Raw genomic sequence first — 27,479 nt, forward strand, 5'->3', positions numbered from 1 at the left:
CTGTGATTCAGTGTTAACGGTGATGCCTTTGGACCAGCACTGAAAGAAATTTTATGGCCGTAAATCTCAGAGGAGATCCTGGGGAATAAAACTTGAGGCCCACAATTCAGGTAACAAGCTGGCAGACTAAAAAGATGATGTTGCTACCTGTAGTTGTGTTCTCCACATGAATGAACAGACTAGAGACACAAATATGCTGCTCATTTACAGAAATGGACTTCCTGGCTTACATGGCATCATCCCCAAGTCGGTAAAAGGAAAGAGACTGGGGTAGTTTTGGTGTTTGGAGGTTTTTTGTTTAGTTTGGGTTTATTGTTTGTTTGTTTTTGGTTTTTAACACTGATGACATTACAACACACAAAGCAATATTTCTTAGGTATTAAAGATACTTCACAGCAAATCAATCACTTCTTGCTTGACTGGGGCAAAATTTTCTGTTTTGTATTGTACAGAATGATATCTGACACAAGGAAGGCAATCCCCAGAGGAACTAACTGGTCTTGCTAACTGGGAGATGAAAAAGGAGAGCTACAAAATGAGAGCAAAGCCTCCTGTACAGCTCAGGCAGTTACATAAGTGGCCTTCCTCACACGACCCCAGCACAAGGTCGGAGCACGGATATGAATGTACCACAAACAGTGTGTGTGTGTGCACAGAGACTGCATATGTACCAACCTAGAGCAACTAAGCCATGCTGCTTGTTGCAAGTTCCCATCTTCACACAGACCTTACACTGACCCCCCATATGCATTTTAAAGTATTCACAAAGGACATGAAGTTGTCCTTTCTTCTTCAGCTCACTTCTAACTTGTTACCCCATGTCAGAATATCTAAGACATATGGTACATTTTCTTCTGTTCTGTGTGTCCTTTTGGAGAAGGCCATCTACTCTTGAACTAGGAGCACTTAATTAATAAATGTAATTAATTAATTACTAAATGACAGAATTTGCTTACCAGCAGGCAAAGGATCAGTGCTGTGTGGGGTAGGTTTCCTGAACATCTTGGCCCCATCATTTCTTTGACACCAGTCAGGCCAAGGGCAGGGACAAACCAAATGATTAGCAAGTTCCAAATCACATCCTGCTGTGATCCTTGCCTATGAGCTGGGATGTTCTCTCCTGGAGCTCTCACTCCATCGGTCAGTGTCCCTGGTGGGGAGTTCCCCTCTTGCTCCACCCACTTACACACCTCCAGGAAAGTTAACTCTCTCTTTACGCTTATGGGCTTCAACTTAGCAGAAGGGAGAATGAAGTGGGGGCACTGACAGTGGAGAAATGACAAAGACATTGTGTCCTCCTCTGTCGGAAATCATTATCCTCACAGAAAGAATAAAATGAATTCCCTTCACTGGCCAAGTAACACTCAAACTCCAGTTCAATCTCATTTGAACAATGGGTGCAGTTTATTCAATATGTGTAGCCTTCTTCAGCTATGGAGTAAGGACAAGAGATGAACAGCTGGCTCTGTGCTACAGTGAAGGGACATGGTTAGCACCCATGTGCATATAGAGCCTCTCTAGATGCAGAAGACAAAATAAAAATGTTAAAATTTTGCTTTGTGAGTGTAATTACTAGTTATTTAAAAAAATAAGTAATTTTGATCACAGAAGGACAGACTTCTAAGAAAGGAAAAGCGGAATAAGAAGAGAGAAGAAACAGGCTCAAGGATCAAAAAGAAAAATGAACATGTGAAGTATTTTGAATAACTTTCTTTTTTCTTTTACTTCAGGGACTAGGGCTCTATTGTAGTACTCTATAACTTTGAAAAAAAGACTGAATCTATAGCAGGAAAAGGACAAAAATCATCAATCAGATTCTAAATGACAGACTCAGCTGTCTACTTTCCATGCCAGACTTAACTCTGTGTTTGGTAAAACAAATTTTGTCCCATCCCAAATATGTATGTTTCCACTGTTTAACACCAACACAGTAAGACTACCAGTAACTCCAGTGGAGTGTTACAGTAAAGATTTCCACAGAAATATGGACTTATGACAGGTAGGTATGCCTCTCTTCTGTAAACCCACATCTTCAAGCTTTGCTTATGTATAATGAGATTTTTATATATGTGTGTGTGTATCTCCATATAATATGTAAAATAATTTTTTTCATGTCCTTAATTATTTTTATTATCCAATGTTCTCAAAGGACATCTCTCTCCACTTAAACTTTCTTTGCTAAACTTCAGTACATCTTTTCACTGTATCCATAAATGCACACTGCCTGCTGTGTACCCAGACAGCAGGAAGAGAATTTTAAAGCTGTAATACTGTTAAACAAGCTAAATACATGACTGATAAACCAGTACTTACACTATCAGAACATCTCTGATCCTGTGGAAATTCCATTTATTTCATACTACAGGCTGTGTTTCAAAAGCCAGACAACTTCAAGCTCTGATTTTTCAAAACTGCATTTCACTGATTCTGACCTGACAACTTATTTCATAATTTAATAAGATGATCTTGTTTATTTCTCTCACAAGCATGAAGTTTCAGCTACAGTTCTGCTCCAAGAACTTTGTGTGTGCCATGCCTGATCCAGCTTTTAACACATGGCTTATTAGTCTGAGGGATTTTTCAACTTTAATCACAACAGGCTCAGGGGAAAACTACTGGAGGGAGAAAATACCAGCAATGTCAGAGAAAAGAAGGCACATAAACAGGGAAAAAAGGAACACTATGTAAGGCTTACAGCAAGGAACAGAAAGATGCTAGGATTCTCTTCCAACATCTTCCACAGCTTTGCTCTGAGGACTCAGGACTTGGCACTTCTCTGCTTCCTCCTCTCCTACTTCTTAAAATTTTGTCTAAACCGAAACAGTTTTCCTTGGCAGTGTCAGTCTCAATTATTAGAAACTCAAAAATAAAGCAATTCCTAGCCCCCTGTGCAAAACTAAGGAATTCCTTAATAATCACCTAGACTGCATAAGCTTCAACTTTCAAGGGACAAGCAATCCAAACACAAGGCTGATACTGTAGGCTCTCTCTCTCCCTCCAACTGACCTACTAAGATTTTGCAGTGCACAAACTATGCAACACCACATTTTCTTAGACTTGAGTAATAAAAGCAACAAAATCACAAAGTAAAAATCAGAGCCTACTAAACCAGCATCTTTGCCAAAATGCAAACAGGGAGGAAGGGCTGCTGACCTTTTCTCCCCACAAGTTTTGTTTAGATATATGGAATTATTTTGTTGAATGATTTACATACTTTAATGACTCAATTTTCTACAGTACATTAGAAATTACACATACTACATTAAACCACTGAAATTATAATAAAAAAGTACTTTTGGTTCAATATGGATACGCCTATGTTATTCTGCAGTGCTGCCTACTAAATAGATTAATGATAGAATCACTAAGATACAAGCAGCAGTCCATGTTTATTAAAGAATAGAAAATTCAGAAAATAACAGAGTTCATTTCTGATACAAAAGCAGCCATAGAAATTAATTTTAAAATAATGCAAATATTCAAAACTTCAATGTGATTACTGAAATTATGCTTTAAATGAAACTCAACTTTTAACCACAGCAATTACTGAAGTATTTCAAGACCTCGAAACCCAGAGACGTGGGGTGGATCTTTTAGATGGCAGTCTTTTTGGAGGAGGGAAAACCAAAGGAAGGAAGTTATGACCTCCTTGCTCTGCGGAGAGTTCTTACTATTGCATTTCCTGTCTATGTCTAGCAGTTGAAACACGTACTCATGCAGCAGTTAGCAGAGGTCCTCTCTTCTGAGGACACAGCAAAATGAAGAGAAAGTATACAGAGAAAAGGGGAAAAAAGGAGAGAAATTGAGCTCAGAGAAGTATGTGACTCAAATAAAAAGGGAAAAAAATAGAAAAGAATGAAAACCCTCAAGCACAGTAGTGACCACTACAAACATACAGGGAGATTTCACATTTCAGTGCCTAACATTTGAAAGCTTAAAATGACAAACAACAGAAGCCAACTTTATTTGAAAATGCAGAAATTCCTCAGAAAAACATAACACTGGTTGATGAACTCAATATTCAGAGTCTGTTTACTGCAGAGGAAAATGCAACAGATAATACAGACTGCCATGAATTAAATGTTGGCTCAAAAGCCAAAGCTTAGGAGTTGATGGATCCTTCAAAGTGTTTTAGCCTATCCAACACAAGGGTGGATTTTAGCACTCTCCATGCAGCAGTTGCCTCTTCTTTTGAAGCTTATTAACCATTTTTTTCAATTTAGGGACAAAATTTGCACTGACACCCTGTGTTCTTCCTCCCCCCTCCATTTTTAAATTGCTGTCATCTTTCTGTTCTGCTGCAGAGAAACTCTTCATATTTCTAACATATAAGAAAGCATAAAGAGAAGAAGCAGGTACATCTGCTATACTCAGCAGTAAAGCAACTCAATGATTGGAAAATCAGGTGAAAAGACACAAATTGTCAAAATCCAAACTGTTGTTCTGTGTGGAACTCCAGGTAGGGCTGAAAAAAATAAAATCAGTATTTTTTGTTGATAAAGACAGGTATCTAACTACAAAGATTTTCTCAGCTCATTGAAATTGATTTCTGGTAGGAAGCAGGAACCATGACAATTTATAGGTTATTTACTCCTGAGGCATTTTAGTGAGTGCTCAGTCCCTGCATCTAATTGCATTCATTTAGTTCCTGGTTATACCTGACATACCTGAAACATGCCTGGGACCTATTAAAACAGGAGGGTTGCATGTGCTGCATATGGATTTTTAACCAGCATTCCTGCCTCTAGCAGCACACCCCCAAAATCTCACTTCCTCAAGGGGCTGAATTTAAGACTGACACATGAGGCAGTGGGAGGGTGAGAGTGAGAACATGAGCCTCTAAGGAGCCAACACCACCAGCAGCCTTTCAATTAATATTTTTCAGTCTTCTCCCTTTAAACCACTGCACCTTTTTTCTTCTTTTTTGCTGATACTAAGCATGCAGTCCAGGGAATAGTTGTAGGAAAGGCTAAGAGACAAGTATGAATGAGAGGATGAAGAGAAAAGCTGTCAGGAAGCAGATACTGAAGCACACAAGTTCAGTCAGTTGCCACAGTACTGCTTCCTACCTCATCCAACAGCCTCACGAACAGAGTAGAAGAACTGCTGGAAATCAGGCACTGAACAAGCCATGGCAACTCTGCCATGATTCAGCCCGGTCCTTCTGTCTTACAGGATTGCCAGAAACTGGACTGCAAAGGGAAACACAACTTCCTTTACTGGATTGCAAAGGGAAGGAAGGACTTCTTGCAGGGGAGTTTAGGGGAGTATGCTTTATGTGGGGTATGGGCCTGGCTCTGAAAACCACCTAAATCAGTAAAAGACCTTCAAACAACCTATGCAAGACCCTACTACTTGTCAAAGCATACTGAAAACCAATATTCAACATTGCAAGTGTTTCTCTCAATGTAAGGTTACTATAATTCCAACTTTTCACAGAGCTGATCTTTGTCAAGACAGGACGTGGTTGTGTAAGTTCTTATCCCGCTTTTCTCTTGGAACACAAGTGTTTTCTTATCAGAGAAGAAATGTGTTTAGTTTCTTTAGCACTCCTTAACAGTACAGGTCCATTCCAAAGATCAAGCAACGTGTCCAGCCAGGTTTTCCCCTGTGTGTAGAATACCCCTTTTTACAGGCTTATAGGTTTTTAGCCCTTGAAATGAAACTTCAGCTCACAACAGTGCTTTTAAAATTGCATTTACAGGAGTGATGTCAAATAGCACTTTAAATTAAATATTTGATGGTGAGGATGGATGATGGCCTGGAAAATTTTCTGAACAATAACAGTGGTCCATTGATGCAAAATGCTTGAGAACCTCTTGTATCTATTAGCAAATCTCCTCTGTCCCACAGAGGGACTGAGGAAGCACTCTGTCTCTGATTACAATCCATGTGACTGTGGGACAACTTGAACATACGGGATCTTATTAGCCATTCCTGGCTCTCTCCAGATCATGTGCTTCAAAGGCACATACAAAAAAAAGTCATTACTTTTCCCTCGTATTTCCTACATTTTCTTCCCTTTTATCCACTTAAAAGCCACTGTCAGACTCAAGGAAACAAACAGTTCAAAAGCCATCTCCTTCCAAAAAGTAATTGGTGTTCTCAAAAAAAAACCAAACAAAAAGGCAGCAGTCTTTCTTGCAGGGCAGACCACATAGTTCTTACTCACTCATGTGCTGCAAGCCAAGGTTGGGCACTCACAGGCATATCCCATCATGTGCTTGGATACACCACTGGCTCTGGAAATCCATTTATCCAGTGGCAATGAGTTCTACAGCTTAATTACACTCTCTGTGAGTAAGTACTGCCTCATATTCATTTCAGCTATGGCTTTACTGTGGTTTCCATCACACCTAGAATGTGTCCCAAACACTTAGAAGTAATAAAAAGTTATAAAGCAGAACTTAGGCTAAAACAATTAAGAAAAAAATAAATCCCTGAACAATTCCCCCACCCACCCATCTTGTACAATGAAATCACGTTTTAACCACTGCACTGTCCCCGAAGCTACACTATACCCATTTTCTTTTAATGTTCCCTAGCAGGGTTACCACCAGCACAGCTCCAGCTGAGCCACCAGCATTTTCAGCAGTGTGTCTTCTAACTGTCCTCAGAATAGCCAGAAGTAAGTAACTGCTGCTTTGAAACAGAATTTACATTAGAAAAAGTCTGTCTCTTATTAGTTAGGCAGAGTACTGGAAGCACCAGCAGCCAGTTGTAAAACTTCATTTGTATCCAGAATTCCAAAGCCATTATTTAATTTGTTTGGAAAAAATGTAACTTGAAAATAAAAAGCCAACAAAATAATTAAATAAAAAGACGTGTTTGTTATTAAAGATCCATAAAAATGCAAGTAGGCTTGAAATCCAAAGGCTCTGAAAATTAACACTGCAAGTACATAAAAAGAAAAGCACACTGAATAGGGCTGGCTGGAAAACAACAATTCCATTTTGCTAAACATTTCAAGGCTTTGAAATTTGTTTTTGTTCCAATATGAAACAAAAATGAGACTTTCTCAAAGTTTTCATGAAATGAGAATGAGAGAAAGAATATTCACTCCCTCTGGACCTGAAAATAATCTTCCCAACAAAGCTGTCTCCAAAATAGATAATGTTTCCATGAAACATTCTGGTTTTGATGAAACAGCATTTTTCAACAGGAAAAAAAGTGTCAGCAGAAATACCATAGCCATTCTAATAGCAAAGCTTATCTAGATCGGATGCTTGTACGAATAAATTATGTTGAGAACTGAACCAATCTAATTATATTTATATAGGTCCCCATGAGAACATTGTATCACTTTCCTTAGAACGATACTCTGTACGATAATCAACGTATTTAAGGTTTTTTCTTGACTAAAGATTTTTTTTTTGAGGAACGTAAGAGGAATCACAGAGTAAGCAAAATCTGAGATGTACCATAAGTCACTTTGTTACTTACCTGGGGGAATTTTTCTATAAAGCTGTTGACATTCTTATTCCAAAATGAGAATGGCTTTGAGATTTGCAAGACTTTTTTTTTTAAGAAACTTTAACTGTGGTTCTCAAACCATATAGACTTAACAGAATTAGGCTCTCATATACTAAAGGGAAGTTTGTGCTTGAAACTTCAAGCCATACTGGGCAGCACTGTAGAAGAACTTAGTGCAGTAAGAAGTTCTGCAATGAAAGGGAGGTGAACTAATGTTTTTAAGTCTCTGAATCTACTGAAGAAGAAGAAGACACTCACATTTTATGAAATATTGCACACAGTAATTCCTTACTCTGCTAAGTACATATTTGTGCATTAGCTTATTTATGCTCATTTTGGAGAATGGTTGGCTCAAGCACAGCTGGATGGCCCAAAAGTGGCAATGAGGACATTTGATTGAACAAAGCCAGGTTCAGTTGTCCCAAAGAATGTTGGTCACACATATAAATAAAAAGGCAGATCACCTTTGCCTGCCACAGCAAGCAATACATTCTTCCATTAATTGTTCTCACCTTCCTCTTGTAGTTCTCTGCAAAATTTTCATTCCAGCTAAGCAGCAGGATTTTCCTTCCCATCTCCTGCAGTACTGCTCAATGTCATCTGTGGAACTCAGGGACTGCAGCCACACTTCACTGAACATGCCATAGGCATCCTGGACAAGGAGGCATAACCTGCAAAACATTCCTCCATTACTCACTGGCATCTGCTCGTACCAAACCAGTGAGCAAGGTTCTGAGAACAATATTACAAACTTCAGGACAGGGCTTATCCTCTGCAGTATCTGCAGAACTCCTATCAAGTAACGTATCAATAAACAAACCCAACATCATTAAAGGTTTTCTCACGTACATTTTCAGGACATAACAGGGCCAAGAAGTAGAGAAGCATGACTGAAACAAAGAGGACAGGGCTTGCACTGGGGATTAGATTAATTAACTGCTAGGCACTGTGGTTTGTGTACTTAAAAAGGAAGAAAGTTGAGTTTTTGCCTTACGTGAGGTAAATTCTACAGTGAAGAAAGAACAACAACAGAAACATAAATATGTGTGTGTTTATAAATATAAAAATTCTGCTTAGAAGTAAGCAAAGCAACATATTTCACAGGTAATAATCACCGAGACTGGCAAAGCAAGCATTACATTTTCTGAATTTTTTTTTTTTAAAAGAGTCCTCAGGATGCAAAAAAGAGTGAAACATCATTTTTTTTCTTTGAAGAAGAAAAACCCCAAGCAAAACAACACAAAACTGAAGATTGGTATATTCAGTATTGGGTATGAAGCCCAGAGGAACTATTTTAAGAAGGTAATTAAAGAACCTGCTAAACAAACAAATTGATTAAAATCTATGGAAGTAGGGGCTGTAGGGCTGGGAAGTATTGCTTAACCAACTTGATGGCATTCTGAGAAGATAGTACTGTCATAACAGATAAGGCAAAATCAGTGGATGTCATACATTTAGATAGTCATAAATGCATTTCACAAGATTCTGCACCTGAGATGAGCAGCCATGATAGCATGAGTCATGCAGGGCTGGAGGAAGGAGGCCCCTGTCTACAAGATTGGTTTTAATTGCCTCAGAAAGAGACAGTTAAGCATGGAAACTTTTCAAAGGGAAACAAAAATTACCTTTGAGGGTAGCACACACATCTTTGTTTCCAAATAAAACTCAGGGGTGCACTAGGCAGCAGAATTCAGTTCATTTCAAAGGTACATGCCAAAACTACCCTCCCCAGAGCAGCACCATTGTTCCTAGCAAGTCAACTCCAACTGCTTTTGGAGCACATCCTATAATGTGCATGCACACTGAAAGCATTCAACTGCAGTCACTACATCTTTATAAAACACATTTTAAATTAAATGAACTCCTACACTGAAGAAATTAATGTATTTTTTTCACATGGAAAAATAGGCACATGGAAGAGCACTAATCACACTTTCCTTGTTCATGATGAACTGTCTAACTTTGGCTTAGACCCTCAAGAAGGCTGCATTTGATGTAAGATACAGCCCCAAAGGCTTTCTGACAGCAGCAATTGTGCAAGGACCAGCTAAGAGTCCTCATTTTTCAGATTCTGGTGCTGGTTTTTAAGAGCAGCAAGGGATAGGACTCGATATTTTCCCCATACCTCTAGCTACAAAGGTCCCATACAAACTGAATCATCATCAGAAAAAAAAACCCAAATAAATCAGAAAAACTATGTTTGCCTGCTGCTTTCCATGTTAGGACTTCAGAATCAGTTAAGAACCCCCTTGAGTTTCAACTGATTTGACTGACACTCCCTGTGATATTGTTATGTTTGGAAAACCAGAGCTCATATTCTCTGGACATTTCTGAAAACCGGATTGAGGGGAACCGGAACAACAAAGCAAACAGTTTTGCCTCTGTTAACAAAACGTTGACTGTTAATGGTGAAAAATTAGGCCTCCGTATCTTGGAGCAAGACGGGCCAACTGAATTTGTGTCTCACATCAGATCAGTTCAGCAGTCTCTTAACTGATCACTGGAATTTCTCATATCTCTAGTGAGACATAACTGAACACAAGTAAGTCTCAGACTAGCTGGCACCAGGGTTATATTAAGTCCTCTGGGACATGTTAATTGCCCAAATAAAACTAGCTTGGTTGGTGCTGAAGACATCAGTCACTAAAAGAGCATTTTCCAAGTCCTTTTAAGTCAAGCTAAGAGATGGTTTCTGTCAGACATGGGAATTTCAACTCCCTGCATCCCTGGCCACAGATTTCCATTCCTTTGTGGTGGCACATAAATGGCTAGGACAGGAAACTAATCTGACCAAAAAATACTGTAGCCAAATCAGCAGCAGCAGCAGCATCTGAGTTCCTTGAAAATTAACTCTGTAGAAGTAAACTCCTACTTGCATGGAGTACTGTTCTAGGCAAGGATGTATTTTTCCTTGAAGGTCCCACTCCAGCTGCCCAGTGTATGCAGCACATACAGCCATCTCAGGTCATATGATGGGAGAATGGTCATCTTATGACCATGCTCAATGCAGAGAAGAACTGTGTAATTTGAGGCTTCCATCATTAATGTTCCCATTCACACTGGGAATACGTTCATGATGATTGGCATCATGAAGGACCACAGAGCAGCAGAACCTATTGCATCAGATTCCAAGTACCTTTGCTCTGCCAGGTTCATACACAAGAGCAGACAGACACTGTATTTACTGCACTTGCTCTAGGTGTCCAAAAGGTAGTCACAGTTTCTCTACAACATGCATTTAAAATGAAATGTATGTATTGCCTCACTTGGAAGTCAGAATTTAATGAATAACCTTCAGATGCCTGATTTCAGACTAAGAGAGAAATATCCCAGATCAACACCATGAAGACAAGTTCACAAACACATTATCCCTGCTTTACCATGTCCTTAAAACAGTATAAATGAATGATGACAAAACCTTGAAATACTATAAGTGTTTGAGGGACTACTTATTTTTCCACTTAATGACTATCATGACATCAGCTGTATCCCACAACAGACTCAGCAACACACTTGGAGAACTACCCTCCTGTTCTTTGGGACTGGTTCTGTTCTTATGGATTTTGTACATGCTGTCAGCATCACTGACAGTAGTTCAGCTGCATTCACAGCCTATTGATTCACGACCTTAACTTCTTTACCAGAATTCTTTTCCCCTTGATTTCACTTTATTCCAAGAGCAGTGCATTTGGATTATTTTCCCATGTTGCAGTGTTGCTCTCACATTACAGCAAATGTTCTCACAAATTAATTTTTAGCTGGCAGTCTAACTGTGATTAAAGCCAACAGCTTGTCCCATTACTTTTTTTTCCCCCTTTGAACCTCACTACCACGATGAAAACCCACATCAAAATTATGAGACAAGCTGCAAAGCCAAAATGAGTATCTCCCCCCAGGAATTCAGCATTTGTGTTTTATGCACATCTATAGATTTTATATTCTATAGAAAATACTTTTTTTTCATAAAATGTGGATTTGTATAGGTTAATCAGGTTAAACATACCTTTACCAATGCCTTGTCAACATGCATAGTACTGAACTGTTAAAAAAAGACAGGCAACATCTCCAATTCAATCAGTGGTGCTTGTGCAGGGAGGAAATAAGGGCCATCTTTATTTTTGGGACAACGGGATGTAACCCTGTGTAAGACCTCAACTTAAAAGACGGGGTTGGAAACTGAAATCTCTCAAGTAAAACAGCAGAGAATTCACTCCTGGAGAGAGGGGTAGCAGGAAAGCCAGTAGAGGAGCAAATATAGGAGATACAGACTAAGGGAAAGGTGAAGAAGTATGATGCATTGGTAATAACAAAGGGGGCAAAGATAGGGAATGATAAGAAGTGAGGCAGAGTTTGGCTTTTTTTTTTTTTTTTATGTAATGACACAGTAAGTCTCATGCAAAAGCTTGGGAAGATTTTGTTAATTTGCTAATAGCCAGAAGCAAGGTTGGGGGCTGGAGGAAGATGAGACTGATTACTCTGCATTATTTCTATGATGGTGCTGATCTTTAGGACAAAATGCCTCCCAGTAGAAATCTGGAGAGGATTACAGGATTAATGCCATGCCCTTCTCCCAGTTAGTCACTCTTCATGGGTAAAGGGTAAGTCCTTCTTTTACTAATATGTTTTTATGCATGAAAAATCATCTCTCTCCATATTGCTGCCTTTTATCAAGCAGCTGACTTTCTGGAGAGGTAAGGGCAATGAAAACCTTCTCCATTTTTGGTCACCTCCAGCCTCCTCAGCAGCTAGCAGCAAAGAATAAGAAAAGGAAGATCTGCCTGCAGAGATGAGCGCACAGGGAGGCCAGAATAGACTGATTACACAGACACTGCCTTTACTGAGTCTTGTGAAAACAAACAGCAGAAATTTGTCATGAGCAGATCTTAACCAACAAGTAATTGTTTTAGCCTTGGGTCGGAGGACAACTGTGTGGCCCAGGGCAGCTCTTCTCCATGCACAGCTAAGCTGTGCAGTACAGCATGAGAAGGACAGCCAGGCAAACCCCCCCACCTTTGCAGCACTCTGCACAGACCTCATTAGTTGCTCTTTCTTTGGAAGGGAGAAAAACGAGGGAATGGGAAAATGCCTGAAAACTAATTGACTTGTATTAGCTCTGATATTTGCTCATTCTTTATCTTAACCATCCATGAGACAGCTGCTGCTGCTTTGTTTGTCAGGAGGACTTCTTATCTCTGTGAGGTGCGGTCCTAGCAGAGGCATAAAGCACACGTACATAAACACACACAAACAAAACCCCCTCTCCTTTCATCACCAGAGGCACAACACTACCTACACAGCTTCAATCCAGCAACTTGTCTGGTCAAGTCTCAAGGTGGAGCTGATTAACTCCTGCTAATATGGCTCAGATTCAAATTGTAACCTGCAGGACACCACCCTACACGGATTTAATTTATCCCTATCTTATGAACTTCTTGCATTCACTATACCCATATAGTAACTGAAAAATCAAAGCTCAGGGCACAGGGACAACTGTCCATCTTCCCCCTTGCAACACTAGCAGGATTTCTTTATTAAAAGCACCATATTCACCAGGTCATACATTCCTTCATGCTCCCTTTTGAAAAGAAGGTACCCACTGCAGCCTTCTTTGGGGAGACACAAGATTGAGAGTTTTCTGCTTAAAATCCATACCATTTGCTGTCAATAAATAGTGAGTGAGGCTCTACAGAACACAGCTATGGATTGAATGCTACGAATACAAATTAATGATGATGGTAACTACCTCCTTCTCTGCACAGGTTGCAGAGGCACACAGGTACACAGGAAAACACAAGCACCGCTGTTTCCAGTTTATAAGGGGAATGTCAAGCTGGAAGAAGAATCCTGGTCCAAGTACAGACGTTTCTAGCACCCAGCCTGGTGCTCTGGTTTGAAGCACTGAGATGAACAAAACAGTGATAATTTGCTTTGAAAACTGTAGGTTTAAAATTACTGAAAAGTACAGTTTGCGATCATGTATGTTTTTATTTGGCAACCATGGAAGGGCCCAGAAGGAAAGAAAGAAGAAGGCAATTCTGGAGCGCTGGACCTGGCAGAAGTATTAGTGGAAACTGCTCATGTGATAGGAGTTTCACCAGGGAAATGACCTAGTCTTATCTCAGCATCTCAAATAGAAAATATGTAGCAGAGGCCCCTCTGGTCTCAGGAAAGGAAACTTTTATTTTTGCAGATATCTCCTTACAGAGGATTTCTGTAACATACTTGCAAGAAACTCACTACAGTAACTATACCAAGTCACTCATTTTGGATTTTCCCTGCTTTTCATTACCATTTTTATACATATCTTAAAAAATGGAGTGAGAGTGGTTATAAAATAACTGTTGCTTATTTTTATTCACTTCCTTGAATCATCACGTAGTTCAATACAAACTGGAAAATCAAATACCACTTCCACAAGGTCTTTCATGATTCCCTGTCTGCTGATTGCTTTTTCCATTTCTTCATTCATGTTAATCCTTCCACCTACTATTTTCTGCCTGTGGCCTGAAGAAGCAGCACTTCTGTGGGAAACAGCTTTTGTGCGTAGGAAGAGACCTGCACGAGCCAAGCATGTCAGCAGAGCAACCTTTTAAATGCACAATGCGGGTGTAGAGAACAGGGCTGCACAGCACTGCAACCATTCCCACTCAAAACATGGAACACCACCTGCCTGGTGGGAGCTCCATACAACTTGTCAGGAAGTGGTGTAGCACGAAAGCCAGCTTTTTGTACTTGCCACAGCAAGCACGGCTTCACATGTGACAATTATTTCTGCAAAAACCATTTCTTCTATGAAGTTTTCACGTGACACCAAATGAACTTTTTAAACTCCCCATCTGATGCTGTCTCTAAGTGCACTTTTGAATGAAACTGCTGATGTGTGTTTTATTTGTACTTGGAATTTCTCTAAAAGTAAACAAAACATTCAAAACCATAAAAAGACATTCCTGACATCCACTCAAACACAATATGGAGCCTAAGCTGTAATTTCAAACTGTTACAGAGTTGCATTTGAAAAATATTTCCAGTATCGTGGATAGCTTCACTTATGTCAGATTCAAAAATGAATACTGAAGTTGTTCTACACTCATAGCTTAAATCCAAAGTAACTATGCCAGGTAAGTCAATTTTTATAGTGATAGCTGGTTTGGAAGACACAGAGAGTTAACAAAAAATAACTTCCTAAGTATTGCCTAAAAGTTTGTATAAAGGCTAGGCCACAACGGAGCAGTAAGGCCTTCTTCCCTCCAGATCCCCTGTGTATCTCAATGCTGCATGGGACATAATTTATGGTCCTTCTGCTAAGACCCATTCCATAAAACTAGTTTTGAGTGGTAACAAAAAAGCAAGCACATCAGATCACCCCAGCCTGTTTCACTCACTGTGCTGTTAATTGTAGTTGGTAAGAGAAATAATGATGCACACACTCCTCAGGTTCCTCAGTGTGCCATTACTTCAGCATGGAATCCCATCACAATCCCTTGGTTATTTCAGTATACAAATCAGAGCAAATATTATTTTCCTGCATGTCATGATTTACTAATCCAGAGAAAAAATGTGTATTTAAAAAATTTACAGGCTCAGTTGAAAACTGCAAGTCTTTCTTATGGATGATGTCCAATAGAAAAATTATGTTCCAAATATAACATGTAATTACCACCCAGTCATTTCACGTACTTATCTATGAATCTGAGGAGGGGTTCTTTGTTTATTTTTTTAATCTCAAGACTTTGTAATTATTGTTTTGGCATCCAAGAATTCCAACAGTTAGTGGGGTGCTGCCAAAAAGATCTTTTCTTGCAAGGTGCTCAGCGCCCTCCTTTCCAAGAAAATCAGCGTTCAGTTGCTGGTTCTGGCAGTGTTTCACATCATCCTCACTGCGCTATGTTTCCTCCACGCCTCAGTTCCTTATACGTAAAAATCAGAATAAAAGTCCTGTCTTCAAAGAGTGATCTGAAAGCAATAGCTGAATAACACGATTGTATCTGGGAGGGCTGGTCCACAAAGCCTATTATGTGTGCTAGATCCCATTTGAGTTAGGGGAGGAGGCTATTTATATGTATGTGTATATCCAGAGAGAAAGGGCTTCCTTGCAGTATCGACTCATTTCTTTCACACTACAGGACTTAGAGAACTCTCAACTTGCCCTGCAAAACCCACAGTGAGGGCTTTACAGCATCTGGAATGAAGCAAGAACACTGTAGCAGCTGGACTGGGGTCCCTTATCTTTCAAGACTGTATTGTTTGTGGATTCACCAGATTTATTTCTGAACCACAGAGAACCATGACTGGGATCCTGGAAAAATTTATTTTAAAAACAAAAAATCAACATGCAGTGAGTATTAAAAAAAACCCTGCCCATTTCAGCAGGCACAGATCATCCTAAATCGCATTCTTGGTAGTATAGCCCTGCTCATGCACTTCCTATGGCATGTGAAAGGTAAATGAAATGTAGCAACACAGCTACACAGCTGTGGCTGTATTCAAAAAAACACTCTGCTGTGTCAGTGCCACATCATCCCACTGAACTAGCAGAAAAGTATAACATTCATCAAAAATCAAGGGCAGAGCAAAGAGCCAAGAAGAAAAGCAGAAGTGCAATCCTGCCGGGGCTGCTTCCCCAGCAGAAAGGCGATTTTCCACTTTCTCGCAGGGCCCGCTGGTTGTGTTTTTCACTCATGCTGTTTTCCTTCACTCCGTGTTAGTGGCTGCCTGTCCTAGGTGTGTTTCCAAATGAGGGAGAGGGAGTGTGTTTGTGTGTGCACGCCGTGTGTTTACAAGAGTTATGGTAGCAGTTCTCAGCAGTCCACTGAGAGTTCTAGGAAACAGCCCCTGTTATTTTATTCTCAGTCAATGTCAGCTCATGTCAGGCAGTAAAGATCACACAGGACAGCCCTCTCCATCTCGCAGTCCTGGCTGGAGGCCTCAATGGGAGAGGGAAAGGGATCGAGCTGTGAGTGGGCGGAGAGCCTTCCCAGCACTCTACCAACCACTGCAGGAGGAATTATGATAAACACCACTCTGGAAACCAGATACAACAGTACATTGTGTTCTTCTTCGGAAAAACACCCTACTTCTGCTCACTTAAAGTAAACAGTTAATCCTGTTTATCTTTTTTCTTTTTCTTTCTTGATGAGTTGTTAACAGAACAATCTCTTCTGCAAAGCAAATAAGAGATCTTTCCCTTAAATTCATAAGATTTTTTCTTTCCTCAAGGAAAAAAAAAAGGCAGTTTGATATGTAAACTTTCTACTATCAGCAAACAGTGTGGAATAACAATCTTTCTTGGCTTAAACTGACTTAACAAAGTGATGCCAAAACTGAATGAAACCTTTCCCTCACTTACATATTTTAACTTGGAAAACTGAAGTCCCAAACAGAACATTCTATTCAGCCCTTTTAACTACTCTGTTTCTGAAAAGAACAAGCAAAACTGGTAAAATTTAAAAAATCAGGATATTTGTTGTCCTTGCCCCTGGAGCACAGGGTGCCTGAGGAGTAGAGATCAGCTACTGAGCAGGGGGGTGGCTGGTCTCAGGTTTTCTCTCAGAGGTGAAAAGAAAGGAGTCAGACTAATTGACTGCAACTAAGGTAACAAACTGTTATCCTCCTTTTCAAAATATATGCTTACTGTGCAAATTCATGGTGTCCCTGACTTTCAACAATGAGGGTGATTAATCAGAAAAGCAGATGGAATTTATTATGTTGTTTTGCTGGAGTCACCACAGTCTACCTATTAACTACTTATTGGGGACTCCAACAGAGTCCACTGAAAGCTACAAGCTTTCCCAAAGGGAATTCTAATTTTTAGCACTCAGGAGTTTAAATAGTTCTGAAAGTCAACAACGAAAGTGTGCTTAACATTGCTGGTCAGTAAAGTTTGTTGATTTAGCTATTTATAATCAAAAAAATACATGATTTGAAAAACTGTAAGAGGAGAAGAAAAATATTTCCCTGTTTTATTTCTACTCATTTTCAAGCTCTGAGATCCTGGGTTTTCTGTGCAACTGATGTCATGAAGTGCAAAAACGTAAATTAATGCGAATGAAAGTCGGATTTTCAGATTTTTTTAAAAAATACTTTACATGCAAAATTTTTATATTTTTCCTGTTTGGTTTTTTTTTCCCCCCTTGAGATCTTAATTTAGTTTGCATTTATTTTTAAAACTTTTGTAGCAGTTGCTGAATTTACACTGCTCCGGTGAGCTCTAATGTGACAGAGCAGGACAAAGGAGAGCTATTTCCCACGACAGAAGGGAGGCAGGCTCGAGAGGCAGCTATCAGTGGCTGCGGCCAGAACCCCAGAGGAGCAGCCTCAGGACTATTCTCCCAACCCACCGCTTAGCCCACCATGGCCCCCAGCCAAGACTGGAAGAGCCTGTATGCCTCCAGGGAAGACTGGAAGAGCCAGTATTGGTAGGACAGGACTGCTGCTGAACACTTCATCTTGCTCTAGGTGCACCCTGTCATTTAACCCCCACCCTCCCAGTGCTGCACCTGCAGAAGAAAAGCATGGATGCCCCTTCATGATTGTGGGTTTGGCCTGCCAAATTTGTCCCCAAATTGATGTACAGCCCACAGCCCTCTCTATGAAGGATCCAACTTGCACCAAGGTGCTGCAGCTCTGAGCAGGGCGGATACTGGCTGCAGGACTGCAGGGAAGAAGCAACAGACCTTGGTAAAACCTCTCTCTTGTGAAGCCAGAAAAGAATGTGGTGGTCCTACTGTCTCCACTTGCTGGGAGACTCTTGAGCATAGGAGAAGAAAGCAATAAACCTAAATCATTCAGCATGCAGTTGTAATCCACATACAAAAAAGACCCTCTTGTTTGAGCCCGGGGCGGCTGGCCACCATCACACCCTCCTTCAGGAGGGAATGGATCAGCCGAGAGGAATGCGGATGAGAGGTGAATCAACTGGAGATCATTAGGAGATGACGCAACAGCAGGAAGAAAATCGGGAAGGTGAAGGAGACAAAGATGAGGAGGAAACGTTCTCTGGTATCACCTCTTTTCCACTTCCTTTCTTACACCCCGCTGCTCTCCATATCTCTTTTAGTTAGAGATTAGAGGGGGAAATGCCAGCCTGTGGCAACACCACTATTATCCCATGGATGACCTACAAGCATTACTGAAGGAGCACTTTCCCCAGATACAGTGGGATTTTTAATATAAGAAATTATGAACACAACAAGCCCTGCTGAAAGAGAGGTGCAGACAGCAGCAGTTTTTCCAACTTGAAAATGAAAAATAAAGTTTATTTGCCATTTTAAGCTTTTTTTTTGAGCTTTGCAAAATGAGAAATCCCATTTTCAGTCATAGGTCAAGTAAAGCTTTATAAATTACTTTTAAATAAGCAGTAGGTTTGGGCCATTATCAAATTAACACCTTTCCTTCGATTTCAATGAGCTGTATTTCATGCCGTATAGTAGGCAGAGAAAATACCTGGGCAGCATCAGTTACATTCCTTCATCTTGATTTCATTCAATCATTCATGCAAATTCCATGCTTCTCTTTTAAACCATCTAAACAGAACACCAATCAGGGATCAAACACTGAAGCAATTTTATTAACACCACACTTAAATTTTCTTATAATTTCAAGGAATCATTTTTGGCAGGATCAGAGCTTGGAATACAGCACACAGTACACAAAAAAAAAATCTTAAATTTGCCATATTATCTCCTTTTTGTTTGGGGTTTTTTTCTTTGTTTGTTTTTTGGTGGCATTTAATTGGGTAATCTTAAAACAGGCACAGAGAACTTCTCACTTCTTTCAGCACTTTGGTTATCTTCAGATGTGTAAGATTTCAAATATTATGTGGGCTAGCAGGAAGTGCTCCAAAATAAAAAGTCTCTGCTAGAGCATCTTAATCTCAATCACCCTGTACAGATGACAGTCTATATTTTATATCTCATGCATGTGGAATACTATTTAATTGTAATGACATAATCAGTAATTACACTGGATTTGATATAATACCCTGATCAAATACTGAGAAACTTCGTGCATGGTATATTTGATTCCATTTTCCCTTCCCGATACAAAGAAAATGGTCCTGCAAATAAGAACCTGTTCAAATATCAGTACAGCATAGTTTGTTCTCATCATTTATATTCCAAAGTAAAGAAGAAAACAGGACCAAATCTAATCAAAACTACAGGAAGAGTTTAGAGACACAAAAGATAATAAAGTAAATTAGAACTGGATTAGGGCTTAGTAAACCTATCTATTCATGCCAAAAGAGGTGATTTAATATTCTGTGGTTAAGATTCTGGGTTTGTGTCTTATCCAAAAGAATATCAACAATAACACATTGTTCTCCTACCACGATTCTGGTGGTGTTACAGCCTCTGATGTGATTCAGCAAAGACTTGAAGGGACAGACACTGCTAAACATTTGGATTTTCCTGAGCTGTCACCCATTGCAGGCCAGCAGGAGATACAACATCCCAGCCAAGATAACAAGATAACTTCTGTTCTTTAAAACATGCAGTTTCCTGTTGATACTATTCTATATTGTCACATTTGCTGTCTTGTCCTCTTTTTCCTGTCACACATTACTGCTCTAATTAAGTCTTCAGGGTAGTGCACTGAGGAAACATCAGGACAGGGACTTCTCTGTGCTGGCAGAGCACCTGAGATCAGGGTATACGCCCTGATCTTCACTGGAGCATCAGTGTAACAAAAGCAGATCAAAGCTTTGCTGTAGCCGTCTAATCATCGGTAGCTGCTGCTTACCCTTCTTAGCCACAGGCAATAGGGCTGGTATTTGTATTTTCTGTCAGCAACTTAGCAGCTGCATTTTTCCCTTTCAGGCTCTCCACTTGAGTAGGATCTCTTTGCGCAGAAGGGCGTCAAATCGGGCTGGGAGGCTGCTCCTCCAGCCCAGCTTCACCGTCATCCCCAGAGCAAAGAATTCAGAGCACATCAGAGGGAGGTCTGAACGTTGCTTTAAGGGGGTTCCTTCCTACTGGACATGTGATTATAGGACGCGGAGAGACACCAGCATATGAAAATGACAAAATTTTAATAAATATAGGCTGTATTTTCATGCACTGCTTGTTGTCATGGGACACGCTGTCCATGGTGTTCTCTCTCTCCACTGCCAGGTAATGTCAGAAACCTGTGGTTTTGGATCACTGTGACACTATGTAACTCATGTACTCCTAAGGTGAAGCATAAAAAACCCCTAAATTTAAATATCAAAATATGCTAAAACAAAACTGACAAACAATATTCAAACAATATTCTCAATGCCTACATTTTTAAAAAATGTGCTTTCTGATCACCCACTTTTGAAACATGTTTCCTAAATTCCACTGCTGCAAGAAGTGTGACAATATCAATAAGAGAAGAACACAACAAATGAAAACATAGCAAGTGAAGCCCACTTGGATCAATTTAAGCATTTTGTTTTACCAATTTTAAAAAAAACTAGGTTAAAAAAACCTAACCAAAGTGGAATTTCTAAACAAGTGGTTTCAGAGTAGGAAAATGGCATTGTTTCAAAACATAGCATTTCAGCAATTTCACAACTTTTCATTTGCTTGTACAAGCTTTTCATAAGAAGTTTCCATTATTTTACAAGTTGATCTGACAGAAAATTATTTCTTTGAAAAATTCCCAACCATTTTTCCTAGAAATATTTTTCAAACCTCTAATGCAGTAACTATTCATTAACTTTCAAGGCTTTGTTTTAACAAAACGTATTTATTCAGCACAACAAAGAATAACTATCCAGTATGCCTGTGAGTAGAAGCAATGCTGTACAGTGAGAGACGGAAATGCAATATAAAGATTTATTCCCCCTCCTTCTCTAACAACAGCTGTAGAAATACATTTGAACATATGTGCTGGATTTGGCTCTGGTAAAGTTAATTTTCTTCAGAGTAGCTGGTACGGGTCTGTGGTTTGGGTTTGTGCTGGAAACAGTGTTGATAACACAGGGATGTTTTAGGTATTTAGCCTGCAGAGAGTCAAGGCCTTTTCTGCTCCTCACCCCACCCCACCACTGAGGAGGCTGGGGGTACGTAAGGATCTGGGAGGGGACACAGCTGGGATAGATGACCCCAGCTGACCAAAGGAATATCCCAGACTAGATGGCATCGTGCTAAGAAGGAGAAAGAGGGGAGAACATTCAGAATGATGGCATTTGTCTTCCCAAGTCACCATTACTCGTGATGGAGCCCAGTGTTCCTGGTGATTGCTGAACACCGGCTTGCCCATGGGAAGAGGTGAATGTATTCCCAGTTTTCCTTTGCTTGCATGAGCAACTTTTGCTTTACCTGCTAAAGTGTTTTCTCTCAAACCATGAGTTTTCTCATTTTCACTCTTTGGATCCTCTCCCCCATCCCACTGTGGAGGGATTGAGTGAATGGCTGTTGGGGCTTAGCTGCCATCTGGGGTTCAACCCTGACAACACGTCACTTTTCTTTTAAGCAGAAGAAAAACTGTAGGAAAAGCCGTAAAAAAACCCTCCAAACCTCTTGAGCGTAAATTTTAAGTTTTGGAACTTACACAAAATAAAAGTGAATTTCTGAGTTTACATCTCTTCCTGATTGTTAAAAATAGCCTATTAAAGCTTAGGAAAAGTAGAAACCTAGTGGGGAAAAAAGGTAATCTTTAACTTTAGAAAGAAAACCCAAAAAAGCCTGGGTCCTTTACAGAAAAACCAAGAGGTTGAGACTGCTGTTGTCATTTCTGGAGATTCAGTATGGCTATACCTGTCCTCCTGGGGGCTACTAGGGTGGGGTTCAGGCCCTGATCCTGAACAAGGTAACATGAGAACAGCCTTCTGCCTTTATATGCACCTGAAACAAAGGTACTGGGCTGGGTGTGGGAGCAGCAACCTGCCTGGACACCACTGGGTATTTGAAGGAAGTCAGTGGAGAAGCCCAGTAAGGAGACTGAACTTCACTAAGAAAAGGGGCTTATTCCAACCTCCTCCACTACCTTATCTTACCTGGACTGCGCTAGGCTTGAGGCAGTGCTGACTCCCAACAGCAACTGCAGGATCTGATCTGGATTTTCAGTGTGACTGCACCTATGGTTTCCAAAAGTGGTAAATATGCATTCCCAGTGAAAAGAGGGAGAAACACTCATGAGAATTTTCTTGGAGAAAAGAGAACTACAACCTCTACCTGACCTGATTTGAATATATCATTATCACTAATTTTAATTTCAAAATTGCAACAGACACGAGCCATATTTCACTGGTCTTTTTAAGCTGGTTAATAGGCTCCCTTAATGGCAGTACCATGAAATACAAAATGTTCCACACACAGAATTAGATTTCGTATTTTTAAAAATTTGTTTGGAAGTTTAATTCACCACAAACATTCCTTTCTTGACCAAAAAGTTATTTATCTACAGCACACACAAAAATTTATGTTCTTGTAGGACAAAAAAATGTGGTATCATCTGATTTGGGATGAAACACCGAAAGCACATTTAATTTCATCCTACAGTGGTTTAATTTGAATTCATAATTCTGTCTTTTCCCATTCACTTCCCCCTTCTCCCCAGTCTACTATACTACATGTGCTTTACACTACTGCATATACTGACCTTTTTATACTTACTGAATCCAAACTTCATTATGAGGTATCACTGAAAGGTTTCCAATATTCCTCATTTTTTCATTCCACACATGGACACTAGTATTAATCCTACAGCTGGTGTGTTAATGCATTACAACACTTATATAAACAGTGTATTCTTAGTATATTTTATATTACAATTTTGAATTATTATTGAATTAAGTGGTAGGAGCTGGGACCAATCAACTTTGTAAATACAGCTATGTGAACAACATTCAATTGATGAAGTGGCAAGAATCTTTTGTAGAAGTCAGTTATAGTTCCTTAGTAGGCAATACTGTTTTCTAGCTAAAAAAGAGCAGTTAACGAAAGATTATGGTAAGCAGAGTAGGAAAAGAAAGTGAACAGAAGTTCTCTTTGTTTTACATGCACAAGTCAACAACAGAGGGACAGAAATCTTAAGGCATGGCTGCAGATTCATCTTGCGAGCTCCAGGTAACTTCTCTAGCGTCAGCGCTTATAAACCTTAGTAAGAAAGCAAGCAGCCACCAGGTGCCAGAGGGAAACACTGAAATTATTCCAAAATGAGGTCATAGGAACAACTCATCATTTCCAAACAACTACTGCAACAACTAGATAGAGGGTGCTGGTGCTGGTCTGGAAGGACACCTCTTGGGAAAATCACCGTGCTCACCACCTGTATTTTTGCCTACCTGAAGAACAACAGAGACAATTAATCTACTTCAACACCACCTACAAGGTGTTATTTATTCAGGTTTAGAAACACACAAATGGAAACTACTGTTATAACTGCTATATTATGATAATTACCACAATAATCCTCTTCTTCTACTGACTCAGTTTATTAAAGCTGCCAGAAAAGATTGCCTAACCGTGACCACTGCTTAGGAGTTAAGAAGCGGTTCAAACTTTGGGTATTTACAGTTGCAGAATGGGTTGCACCATTTCAGAGCACAGTGGGTGAAATGGAATAAGGGGGGGGGAACGCATCCTTTGGATAGTAAACGCTTCCTAGTTTTCTACCTGCAGGTTGATTTGAGTAGCATTAAACGGAAAAACAATTAAATCATCAATATTTTCAAAATAACTTATCTGAAGCCTACACTGGGCAGAAATAAAATACCAGGTATTTAAACAACACACAAAAATGGCTTGGAATCTTATCACAGCTGCACACAAAGTGATGCTCCCAGAAAGCAAGAATATTATCTTTCACACTGCAGCAGCATTTTCACGTACAGTAAGAAACTTCCACACAAGCTTTGCACTTCAACAGGTTTCAGTTAGAAGTTTTCTTGAAATACAACCCTGTCAAAAGGAGAAGCCAAGGAATGCTCTTCCTCTGTCTTTCCAAGTCCTTCCCAACACCTCTGTTTAATCCAATCAAATTACAGGGATCTGTGATGAGGTCAGTTTGCAGTACGGGGTAAGACACAGAAGAATGCCATGTGAAAAGAAAGAACAACATCTACTATCTTTGATGACCTAAGGCTGTATTAATCTAAGTAAAACTGCTCAAAGAAAACAGAAATCAGACTTTGCAATGCTCAGGGTCAGAATACTGGGTCTGCTTAGAAACAGACAAAATGACCCTCCATGTTCTACTTGCTTTGTATAAGACTGTTGTATTAAAAGACTGAAATAAACATAGGCAATCTCAGGACACAGGAAACTTTTTACATTGTTTTCAAATTTCTAGTTGAGCAATGAAAGAAATATTAACATCTCCACCTACACTTCCCCACAAACTAAACTTCTTAATGACCAAATTCAGCTAAGAAAATATCCATCTTCTCATGGCATGCACTTGAGTGCTCTGTAGATTTCAAAATCATTTTTGTCTTCTGTGACTTGAAATTATGTCCACTGAAGGATTTTTCTGTAAAATCATAAAATTCTGTGTTTTTCATGACGTACAAGAACAGCGAAGTTTTAAACTAAACATTTTTCCTTGTGCAATTGTAGATGCATATACACATCCATGGAGAAAAAAAAAAGTATATATACATATTGCACTTTCAGACTTGAAATCACTGTTTGCCAGGTGGTATCAACAACGCAGTTAGCATCCACAAACAAAATTCCAAACAAAATTTCATGTCAGGAAGTAGAGAAACCAGATGAAGATCTCTCTGCCCTACACCACTGATTCCACAGTTTTAAGCTGTCCCCTCTCCTCTCTCATAACTGTGATGGCAAAAACAGGTTGAGGCAGCACAAGAAATCAGATCAGGGAATTGATCTGCTTAACAAACAAGTCTCAGACACAAAAATAAAGTTATTTACCTGAAGTACTACATCCAGCTCTGGAGTTTTCAGCACAGGAAAGATATGAGACCTGTTGGAGCAGGTCCATAGCAGGGCTACAAAAATGACCAGAGGGCTGGAGCACCTCTCCTATGAAGACCGGCTGCTGAAACAATTGGGATTGATCATCCTGGAGAAGAGAAGGCTCTGGGAAGACCTTATTGCCTATTAATATTTAAAGGGAGCTTATAGAAAGATGGGACAAATTTTTCAATAGGTTTTGTTGTGATAGGTAAAGGGGTAATGGTTTTAAGTTAAAAAACTGTAGATTCAGACCAGATATAAGGAAGAATTTATTTTTTTTTTACAATGAGGGTTGTGAAACACTGCAGGAGGTTGCCCATACAAGTGGTAGATACCACATCCCTGGAAAAATTCCAGATTAGGTTGGATGAGGTTCTGAAACACCTTATCTAGTTGAATATGTCCCTGGTCAAGGCAGGGTGGTTGGACTAGATGGCCTTTAAAGGTCCCTTCAATCCAAACGATTTTATGATTCTGTTTTTCTTTTGCATCAGTTTGCTGACTTAGCATCACAAACAGCTGTCCCAGCTCACCTGAATGGGCACCCTGGCATGTAGTGGCAAAAAGACAGCTCACTGGGGTGAGGAAATCTAGGGAGATAGACACAGAATCAGATTAATTTCAAAGCAGATTAGAGAGAACAAGAATAATTTAGCGTGGATTTCCCAATGAGAGATCACAGCTTTGTCACGCCCAAAATGAAGCATAAAAACAAATGGGCTTTCTGCCACTGGCTGAAGGTCCATCACAATCCTCCTGCCTCAAGCATTTGTCTTTTGGCCTGGTTTTGATGGAAATATTGGTCTGAATCCCCACAGATTGGGGGCATTGTTATTCTTGCAAGAATAACACTTGTAAAAATAATTTTACACAAAATATTTACATAAATGATAGAGCAAAAAGTAACATTGGAAACAATATTGCATTTTAATTTTATAACTGCAGAAGAGACAAGCAAATTAAAAAACGTAAGCTTAACCTAGCAGGACCAGCAGAAACAGTTCAAAATCAGTCTGAAAGCCAGTCTAACGGAAAACATCTTTAAAACCCTACAAAAAGTTTACTGTTTTGCATATTTTGAAGTCCATTTAGTCTTTTCAGTTTGCCAATGGGCATTTACAACTATACACTACAAAAACACACAAACACATAACCCAATTTCCCCAGCAGAATCAATCACTAACACTGAATATGTAAAACAGTCTTCAAAAGTGAAATTCAGGCTTTCAAACTCAAATTTCAATCTGTGTCCAACTGCCAAGTACACTTCTGACTCACATTTTCTTCTAATGTACCTTCAGTATAGTTTACTGAATTTATTCAACTTACCTAAAGCTTCAAATGTGGATGCCATTTAATGGTCTGCTGTAGTGATTTTCTATTTTACTTGTATATCAATTTTATTTTAAAAATTGTTTCAAGATCCTTTAGTGACATTTGCAACTCTCGAAATACACTGGAGTGAAAAATTTTTACGTTCAAATGAACATATTCACTTTAGTATTTCCTCTTCTTGGACTGAGGCAGATCAGCTGGTAAATGAGACAGTTACGAACATTGTTTCCTTTGGTTTATCACTTCGTATTTGGCAGGAATTACAATTAAATTTTTTTTTCATAATGACCAAAATAGTACCTATTTAAGGAGATAGAGACAAACCCAGCAAATTTTCTTGCTGATATAAAGAGAGGGGATAAAAAAGAGAAGAAATCATGTTTGCTGTTTTTAAAGAACTAAATGGATATAAACTGTCAGACTCTGGGTCATCATTAAGCACAGGCCAGAGCATTGGCACGGATGACCGTGTTGTGAAGCCTACAAGCTTTATTTGGTTTTTAGTTCACATTCCTGTAGAGTGAGACATTCTTAATTCGGGAGAGCTACGGATAAACATTTATGGGAAAAAATTATTAAATATTTCCTTTCACAAAGGTAGCAGGCAGAATAAAAATAAAAACAACTCCTGCACAAAATGCTAAAGGTGGTCTTTAACTACCAAAATTCACCAAAGCAAATGAGGTATCTATGATCCTTTCTGACAGGCACTTGGGGCTTTTACTATTGAGAGACCAATCTTCCCTCTGCCATTTACCACTCACAAACTCCTACTATGCT

The 27,479-nt window shown here is 39.5% G+C and overlaps 1 protein-coding gene across 3 annotated transcripts in view; it reads right to left on the reverse strand.

The window, feature by feature from the left end:
• The window catches only part of SPIDR (scaffold protein involved in DNA repair), a 195,991-nt gene that overhangs the window by 19,603 nt on the left and 148,909 nt on the right, over positions 1-27,479 (reverse strand). For 2 of the 3 annotated variants that reach the window (XM_042029052.1, XM_042029050.1), the window contains one exon: positions 7,986-8,144. The exons of the other annotated variant lie outside the window; for it this stretch is intronic. In XM_042029052.1, coding sequence (XP_041884986.1) covers positions 7,986-8,144 — 159 coding nt within the window. The remainder of the gene's footprint in view (positions 1-7,985; positions 8,145-27,479) is intronic. 3 annotated transcript variants of the gene reach the window in all.

The sequence above is a fragment of the Corvus kubaryi genome, unplaced genomic scaffold (genome assembly GCF_017639235.1).
Source record: "Corvus kubaryi isolate FWS band 111438036 unplaced genomic scaffold, C.kubaryi_AGA036_p1.0 37312, whole genome shotgun sequence".
NCBI classification, from domain to species: domain Eukaryota; kingdom Metazoa; phylum Chordata; class Aves; order Passeriformes; family Corvidae; genus Corvus; species Corvus kubaryi.